The sequence below is a fragment of the Ceratina calcarata genome, unplaced genomic scaffold (genome assembly GCF_001652005.2).
Source record: "Ceratina calcarata isolate Rehan_Ccalc_2016 unplaced genomic scaffold, ASM165200v1 scaffold44, whole genome shotgun sequence".
NCBI lineage: Eukaryota > Metazoa > Arthropoda > Insecta > Hymenoptera > Apidae > Ceratina > Ceratina calcarata.
Window position 1 is genome coordinate 635,749 of NW_017167821.1, and position 8,512 is coordinate 644,260.

The window sequence follows — 8,512 nt, forward strand, 5'->3', positions numbered from 1 at the left end:
ATGGAAATTGTAGATCTCGTCGTCCTCTACAAAAAAGGTCTAATGCAATTTTTCCACAAGTCCAACGGTTTGGGAGTTATTGGCAAAAAACGAAAATTTCGCGAAATCTGAAGGGGTACCCCTTGGAAAAATCTCGAAAAAATCGAAAATTTTTTTGTTGTTGTTTATTATTAGCAATGTTCTTCCGACGTCTAATTTCTTTTTAAAAAATGCGTTTCTAAAGTGCATAAAATTTTGGGATTGACTGTATAGCCAATATATTCTTAACAAGTTTCGGTACTAGTGAACTCTTTAATAACTTAATTCTCATGGCTCGTGCGACTGCGAGTTTTATGCATTTGTCAAAAGAATTTCAAAGTGTACTGTATATAATAACACAAGTGCACATTGCAGTTTTTAAATGATAGAAAGAATTCTTATATAAATTATATAAAAATCTGCAGTCGAAGTACAAGAAACTTTCGCAGTTAATAGAGGGTCGATTAAGAAAACTAGAATTCGATCGTATGGAACAGGCTGTTGGGTTGGGGTAAATGCAAAAGGATTCCTTCCGATAGGAAGACTTACTCGTAATCCCTCGTATCTCCAGGGCATCTCAGGTCTCAACAACTCGGAGCAGGGCTTCCGAGGCACTCGTCCTTAGTGGAAGAAATTGCGTTCACCGATTATTATTTGGATAAAGAAAACGTTGAAACAAACGCGCGAAAGTGCATCGTAAACCCAGAATCGATGTAGCTCGAATACATCGATCGCCCCCTGATGCCGTTTATTTAGCGCTCGTTTTTTTTCTTACTTTGGGCGTTACGCGCGTCGCCGGCTCTGTAATTAAGGTTCGCTGTAAATACATAGGAGTAGTACGCATCGCGGGAAATCATCTACGCGACTCTATTTAAAACTGCTAAGCGTTTTGAGCCAGTTACATGATACGCGTGCAACCTCCAACGTTTCTACTAAACTCTATGAAACTGAACGTTGTACGCGCGATTCGAACGGCTAAGCTCAATCTTTTATTACATTTATTTATGTTTTTTTTTAATCATCGTATATGTACCTTCGCTATTACACCCCAGCAATGTAGTCAGCCGATATCGATCTTTGACCGGACATCGTAATTTTTTATAAATGCTTCGAAGCCTGATCAGAAATTTGTAGATAGTTTACTGTGGGTATTGCCATTGACGCTGATACGTGGTACACACATCGCGTATCCCTTTGAAATTTCGCTCGTTAACGTTGGACCGATAGATTTAGAGAAGCGTAACATTCCTTGCGCAATTTGACCATTAAATGCGATTTCGTAGCCGAGCTTTGCGAACTGTTGCGACAGAACTTCGCGCCTTTCAGTATCCAACTGCAATAGGCACTAATTAAAAGTTACACTCAATTCTAGTACTATCGTCAATATTGTTATTGTAGACCCAGAAATAATTGATCGCACGATTAATTAAAAATTCCATATTGCACTTCTTGTACATACCACTAAGAAAAAATCGCGTAAACACTGTCGTAATCGATTTTATTGTAGCAAGACTCAATACCACTGTAGGTTCGACGAACGTAACGAGCGAAAGGGATGAACGACCTGTGGCTTGGTGCACGTATTCGGGGATACGTGTACTGTTAAACGGTCACTCAGTTTAATTTTTGCTTATGAGAGAGGACAGTGAACGTTGAAAGGGCCTCGCAGATATGTGCGAAGCTCAAGAGCCAGTGCAGCAGTGACGGTCTCTACTTCATCGATTCTCGCGCCCCTTCCGTAGGGGATGGGCGCAGGGATGCTCATTTCGCGGGTAAAGACAGGGAAGCTGCCTTCTGAAAACACACGATCATCTGTTGTTCATATCCATCCTAATGTAATTTATTTAGTGTGAATCTTTTTTGTAAATATGTAACTCCCTCTTTCCCCTTTGTAACGTGACAAACAAATATCGATAAGCTCGGAATATACGAGGCAACCGATTCTCAGTGGTTGAATCGATCTTATAGTAGAAGCTACTTTTATATAAAAAATATCTATTATTTATATGATACAAGTAAACGTTAAGGATGTATATATTGAAAGTACGTAAGGAACCTGTTTGATAAATTTCATATGTAATAACAAGGTATGAAAATGATAATAAAAATGAAACAAAAATAGTAGGAGTATTTACAGTTTTTTTATTAGCATACACCTTAAATGTTTTATTACGATTATTATTTTACAATTTATTCTAGATTTAAACAAGCTCAGATAAGTATCGGATCTAAGCTGCTGCTGCCTGCATTCTCTTTTGTCTGATGAGGAGCCTGCGTTCTCTTTCGTATTCTTTCATTCTCAAAACGAAGCTGTAACATAAGCCAAATAATAATAACATGATAGTAACGAGAAATATTTTTTAAAACTTACTCTTCGTATTCGCACTGCTGATGATGATGTACTTCTTTTTTACACCGTTGCACCATAGGAAATTCTTTTTGGAAACAACGGGCGTAGTCTATATAGAGATGAGCGCAATAATCTCTGTACATCTGAGGAATTTTTGCTGCTACCATGTCTTCTTCGCTCGCTAATGAAACTATCGAGCACAATCGAAATTACGATAAGACCATCTATAAGGTAATTGTCCCAGTTCCTGTTTACATAATTTTATTAGAATTGTAGAAAAATATGCCAATGATCGCGACATAAACAGAAACTGGTACATTTATCTCATTTGATGTATAATTACGTTAAGCTCCGAAAAAACATGAATTGACAGATCTATTTGGTCTAATATGCATAGAATCGGAACTTTTCTATGAACAGTTATGTCACTGATGTATTTATAATACAAAAACAAGAAAATACGATAAAATAAAAGAACGAAGATATCGACGATTCATTGTAAAAATGTATTTTAAGCAACTCTCTGCGTTTGCACAGTGCAACGATCATTTGATATCAAACAAATAAATATAGAACAGAGCAATTGCACTTGGAAAAGGTTAGAATGAAGGGAACTTGCCTCTTTTCTTCCGTTGAGCAGGAAATCCCAATTGTGGATCAAAGTTCGGTGGTGCCAGCGATTCTGGAAACGGATCCCAGACAACCAGTTTTTGAACTGAGTTGCCCATTATTTTTTTAAATTTGCGTTAAAACTATGGTGCAAACAACAAACTCTAAAAGGCGAAGTTAACCCGCATAGTGCTGACATCTGACAAACTTACGTAATATAATCGGATAGTGGGGGAATCGAGATCGAGGTATAAAACAGATTTAATCGTCACATCACTTCGAAAACATGATTTATTTTTATTGGAAATATCCACTGAAATGAATGTACACGTGTATTAAACATGATCCCAGAAATATTATTAATACATATCCATAAAATCGCTTCGGGCCGATCAAAATGCAAATTAAATTAATCATCAATGATATGTTCGACTGTTCCAAGTCGACGCATCTGTGTAGAATTTGATTTCTTATCAACTTAACAATCTGTTCTCAATTTCCATTGACTCAATATACTTACAGTGATAAGAAAGATTTATCTTAAATCTGAAATGAAGTATGTGAAGATTTAATCATCCTCCTCTTCCATTGCTTCGGGTACCGAATTCCCTGCAATAATCAAAGTATTTCGATAAACAACAGAACACACAAGACATGCATTTCATTCTTTCTTTTAATTACAAACCATTTTGTAATTTTTCTTCACTGGGCATGTGTCCGGCTTGCAATAATTTACTAAGACGTTGCACTTCTTCGAGGGAAGAAGCATTTGTAATGGCTTCCCTAATTTTGTTACGCTCCTCCGGTGTTGTCAAGGGTTTGTCCGTGGATATTCCAGATGTCTGTGTTTTCACTTTCTTGGCTATTTCTCGAACCATTTCCTTTCCCTTTTTCGTTCTGAAGTAATCAACAGCAGCTTCCTTCTCTTTCATCTTTATTTTCCTAAAGTCCAGAAGCCTCAACTGAGGAAATCTGTATACAATGTACTGCCGGTATTGAGGCTTGGCAGAAACAGGATTTTGCAGCAAACAAAGGTTTGTTAAATTCTTCAACTGTGTCAACGGTTCTAAATCCCCGAGTTCTTGGATCATATTCCCTGTTAACATGAGCGTCTCCAAATTTGGGATACAGTGGTCCAATCCCTCACCAATTCTGACAATGCGATTATTATTGAAAAAAAGTGTCTTGATTCTCTTTAGCAAAGGAAATCCATCCAATTTCCTTATATCATTATCAGAGAAATCAATGGTATCAAATTGATCCTAAAAAATAGAAGAATTCCAAAAGAATATAATTTTTTTATACAATATGCAGGCTCGAAGAGAAAAGAACTTACGGAAAACTATACTAACCAGTGTTGCACCCAAATTCTCAATAGTAGGTATTTTGTATCCTAAAATATAAACAATCATTTCATATTTTATTTTAATTTTATATTTATTTTTATACCGTCATTTTATTGTTGTATATCAATGAGTTTTATATAAATCGTAATAAATAAAGGCACTGAATATGAAATATTTGGGTTACGTTTACTAAATAGATTGCGTTTACAAACCCCTGAGATCCAATTCTCGATCCTTTACAGGATTGATATATTGCATAGATTGCTGAATTAAATCCGGTGTTAGTTTAACCATTTTCTACCGTAATACTGTTAATTAAAATAGAAAAATCGATCCGAATAGATCGTCAACAACAACACATTTCCGCTGTTTCCGCTTTGTGACAGCGTGAAGTTGTATTCTTACGGTTGGCAAGTATGCGCAATGCACAATATAGCCAATATAAAATCCCACCACTACCAGTCATTAACATCAGAGAGGAAGTTCCTCTCTGTTAACATATATCTCTCTGTATCTGTGTAACTCAACCACTACCTCAGTGACAGTATAAAATAAAGTATAAAAGGAGTACCGCTGCACTTGCTTGTGCAGTGCTGTGCTGCTGTGCACGTACACATCGTGCAGGTGTACCACAGAGCACAGGCATTCTTGCCGGCGAGGTAACAAATGATTTTTTGAAATATGAGCGCTTGAATTCTGAGGAGTTTAAACACTGATAAACGACTTCTTATTTAATACTGTTTTAATTATCGACGAGTCAAAGACATTGCTGCAAACTAGTTATTTGCAATATGAACTTGAAGATTATTTAATGTAATTACGTCTGCGATTATGTCACGATGACGAGAACTAAAAGAATGAATAATTATTAATTATTTCATAACTGTTGACAATACTACTTAAAATAATTTGTTGTTTCGATTCTGATTATATTAAATTCAGTTCTTCCCGAAGAACGTAGCTATACCATTAAAATCAATCGAGGAAGTAAACGAGTTAAGATAAATACTAGCTGAAATTTGAATGCTCGCCATTTACTTAATTCGTCGGCGAACACTTTTGTGAGCCTTTTTGTCAATTGGTGCCCAAGGCTATCGCGATTTGTATACTAAACCACGAGCGTTATCCAAGTAATTAATAGAACGTAGACATCAAAGTCCAAAAACCTTATGACGTTCAGCAGATATTATAAATTCTGATTCAACGATAAGTTCCTGTGTATTCGACCCACTATAACAGAATAGAAGTCACTAAGAGTGTTACTATGTCAAGTTAAATAACGAACTGCGTTCAAAACTACCTGCGAAAGTATTTCAGAAAATGTTAATTGAGAATCCTTGAAAATCGAAAATAGAGAAATAATTAGTTTCACGAAGAGTTCGTATGCATCATTTATCTATTATGTATTATAGTTGACCAAAAGCTTCTTACCAGGATTACAGATTGAGTAATCCTGGAAAATGCAGTTGAGGCCCCTGCTGATGTATGCTAATCTTTCTACGCGCTCGCCAGAGTCCACATATTCACCGTAACACACAAACAAACGTGGTTAGCGTTGTGTTTTTCGACTACTCGGGAATGATCGACAGAATAATTATCAGAATTCTTGAATTTCAAGTCTGTAACCTTGGATAGTCGACGGTCTGTCTCAAACTCTCGAGAATGTTCTCGCTAGACTGCCCAGCACGTGCGAATGTGTCGAAATCCTCTGTCCTAAGAAATTATCCAATCCGGAAACGTAAATGAAAATACTGCATCCCGTTATCATTGGAGCACAGTTGAACTGATAACTAAATTGCAGATTTTCATGCGAAGTAAAATCAAATGTAAATTGATATTGAATATTTGGTTTACGACGTGCGTCATTTTTACGCATTCCGAGTTTCATGACGAAAATCACAGAAATCGTTTACATTTTTCTTCTACCATTCGTACTACCGAAATTCGTTTTCTTCAAAGCTTCCTAATGTCAGAGATCTCTATGTGGCATACCTATTTTTACGGAAACTTTCTTGAGCGAGATCAATAATAATCGATCGGTATAATTCAGTAGAAAGAGTTGAAGGTCAGATCAGAGGATCACATCTATGACTTCGCGGGATTCGGACAACTTTTTCAGACACTAAGTACTACGAATAACTTTGTAGAAGAGATTTCGCTATTAGCGGTAATAAAACGTGGTCAGTCGATCAATTAAACGATGTCAGCGTTAATAAGGTGCTCTACATGATTGCTTGAACTGAGGTTCCTATATAATAATCACGATTAAATGACGTGCGTCATTAAAGTGTTATAAAAGATACGTTTTCTTGCTCCTTATACTAACAACATTTGCATGAGAACAAGAATGTGACTTGCATACCATAGAAATAAAAGAGTTATAAGCCAAATGAATATTTAAAAGATATCTGAAATTATCGAATATAAGAAAAGGTTACTAACACATAACAGTTTTTGCGGGTACATAAATACACGTGGATTTTTATTACAACAGCATAGTAATCATTTGCGTAATCAAGGCTCATCATTATAGAAACCATGAGCGATGATGGACTACCTAGCAAGTGATGATAGAAAATTAAACAATGCATAAATCATTGTAAACGAGAAAAATACTATGATAATAGAATATTTTCTTCTGTTCTTAATATCACCATAATGTGCGCAATGGACGATGTTCGACTGTGAAAAAAACCTTTTGCAATTCATTAGATTTCAATGCTTGAAATTTTTCTCTCTGGTCCAAAGTACGGTAAACACTGCAATTTGCTTCATTTAAATATTGTAATCGTTTTATCAAATGCACTAATTATTAATGAAATACGTAAATCGTTTAAGGGTAATCGTGCTCAAAACGATTTTGATTGACCACGACCTAGTTAAGCCATGCGACAGGAATAAGTGCATACACCATAACGCATGAACCGGTATTCAATTTGCGTATCTAGGTATACAGATGACAATTGTAATTTTCCAGTGTTTGACGTAATACGAGAAAAAAATAGTAAACGTCTGAGACCTACTTAAAATGTAGTAGAATACATCATAACAGTAAACATCCCTAATTAATCACCAGTAATAGACAAGAGCGATGAAATGTTTCCAGAAAACTCCAGATCCAATAATCTGATAATTTTGTATTTCCGAGTTATAAGTATGTACAAAACGAAGTATTTATAATGTAATATCTCTTCCTGATAATAATTAAAACTTTCAGAGTTACAAGTAGCAATTAAATGTAAAATACCAATTACTAGATCTGTTCGTGTCTATTTCTTGGTCAATAAAATCTTTTTTTAGACCAATTATAACTAACTATGTGGCTATTGGCATGTAACAGTATTATCGGCGCGTCATAAAATTATTTATTCACGGCAGGTAGCGAACGGCGAACGGCGATTGTGATTTCAAATATTTTTCGTGGAACGTTTCTTTTAAAATTGTCACCCCGACAACCTCGCCCTCGACCTTTGCTACAGAATTCCGGCTTCCAAGTCTGAAACAGTTATGTAAAACATTTTCGATCAATCCTAAGTTTCATTCCTTCTTTTTTATTTTTAGGTTCGCCGACACAAGGAATTATGCATACGTAATACATTCGGTAAGTATCTGCGATTCATCATGCATGGCCAATAATAATGCATCAAAGACAATAAAGACAGCATGTAAATATACAATTTATTAGTATATACAATTTATTAGTATTTAAAATATGTATTCCGTTGTTAATTTTAAAATAGTTAGTGACTTAAGAATCAAGGTGATCGCCAAACTTTAACCACGTCTGTATGTTTAATAAAATTAGACAGGAGCGTCCTTGAATCGTAGCACATTCTAGTACGTGGGTACACAATGTATACATATATGTGTAAGTCAAAATCTGTAATAACGTCTGTCCGAAGTTCAAATAACTTGGACACGATTGAAAAAAAAAGCTAAGTTAAGAACATGCGAGCATAACGGGATTCGGTTGGCAAATTAGAAATACGTATTCTTTTTAATCAAAGATCTATAATTCGAAATATTCGATGAACTTGTTTCAAGGAACTCGATGTTATTTGTTTCGAATGCATTTTGACTGTATCGTGTTAGATTAGAAATAAAATTACTTATAATTGAATGCAGTAAATCGCATCCATGCGGCATTAACACGTTCCGTGCCAAGCCATTTTTGCCTGACTTGTCGTTC

General features: G+C 35.6%; 2 protein-coding genes across 3 annotated transcripts; both read right to left on the reverse strand.

Moving 5' to 3' along the window:
* Positions 1–2,139: 2,139 nt before the first annotated feature.
* ND-B18 (NADH dehydrogenase (ubiquinone) B18 subunit) lies at positions 2,140–3,180 on the reverse strand. Its single transcript, XM_018028163.2, has 3 exons — positions 2,988–3,180; positions 2,390–2,558; positions 2,140–2,328 (listed from the first exon to the last, which is right to left on the reverse strand). The coding sequence occupies exons 1-3, from the start codon at positions 3,094–3,096 to the stop codon at positions 2,247–2,249; spliced, it is 360 nt and encodes a 119-aa protein (XP_017883652.1). The 5' UTR covers positions 3,097–3,180; the 3' UTR covers positions 2,140–2,246.
* Positions 3,181–3,250: 70 nt separating this feature from the next.
* On the reverse strand, positions 3,251–4,725 carry U2A (small nuclear ribonucleoprotein polypeptide A'-like U2A). 2 transcript variants are annotated; one of them, XM_018028159.2, is made up of 5 exons: positions 4,536–4,725; positions 4,330–4,370; positions 3,663–4,239; positions 3,498–3,586; positions 3,251–3,428 (listed from the first exon to the last, which is right to left on the reverse strand). In XM_018028159.2, exons 1-4 carry the CDS (start codon positions 4,615–4,617, stop codon positions 3,546–3,548), a joined length of 741 nt encoding a protein of 246 aa, XP_017883648.1. In that variant the 5' UTR covers positions 4,618–4,725; the 3' UTR covers positions 3,251–3,428; positions 3,498–3,545. The 2 variants fall into 2 exon arrangements, with proteins under 2 accessions (XP_017883648.1, XP_017883647.1); XM_018028158.2 differs by having other exon boundaries at positions 3,251–3,586.
* Between the last annotated feature and the right edge of the window lie 3,787 nt (positions 4,726–8,512).

What these genes read in the sequence shown, in the direction of transcription:
- ND-B18 (XM_018028163.2), bottom strand. Translation starts at nt 3,096, where the DNA reads ATGGGCAACTCAGTTCAAAAACTGGTTGTCTGGGATCCGTTTCCAGAA. An exon ending in TGCTCAACGGAAGAAAAGAG is followed by an intron (nt 2,559 to 2,987) that starts GCAAGTTCCCTT and finishes TGTGCTCGATAG; the next exon opens with TTTCATTAGCGAGCGAAGAA. An exon ending in CAGCAGTGCGAATACGAAGA is followed by an intron (nt 2,329 to 2,389) that starts GTAAGTTTTAAA and finishes CTTATGTTACAG; the next exon opens with CTTCGTTTTGAGAATGAAAG.
- U2A (XM_018028159.2), bottom strand. Translation starts at nt 4,617, where the DNA reads ATGGTTAAACTAACACCGGATTTAATTCAGCAATCTATGCAATATATC. An exon ending in TCGAGAATTGGATCTCAGGG is followed by an intron (nt 4,371 to 4,535) that starts GTTTGTAAACGC and finishes TTTATATTTTAG; the next exon opens with GATACAAAATACCTACTATT. An exon ending in AGAATTTGGGTGCAACACTG is followed by an intron (nt 4,240 to 4,329) that starts GTTAGTATAGTT and finishes TCTATTTTTTAG; the next exon opens with GATCAATTTGATACCATTGA.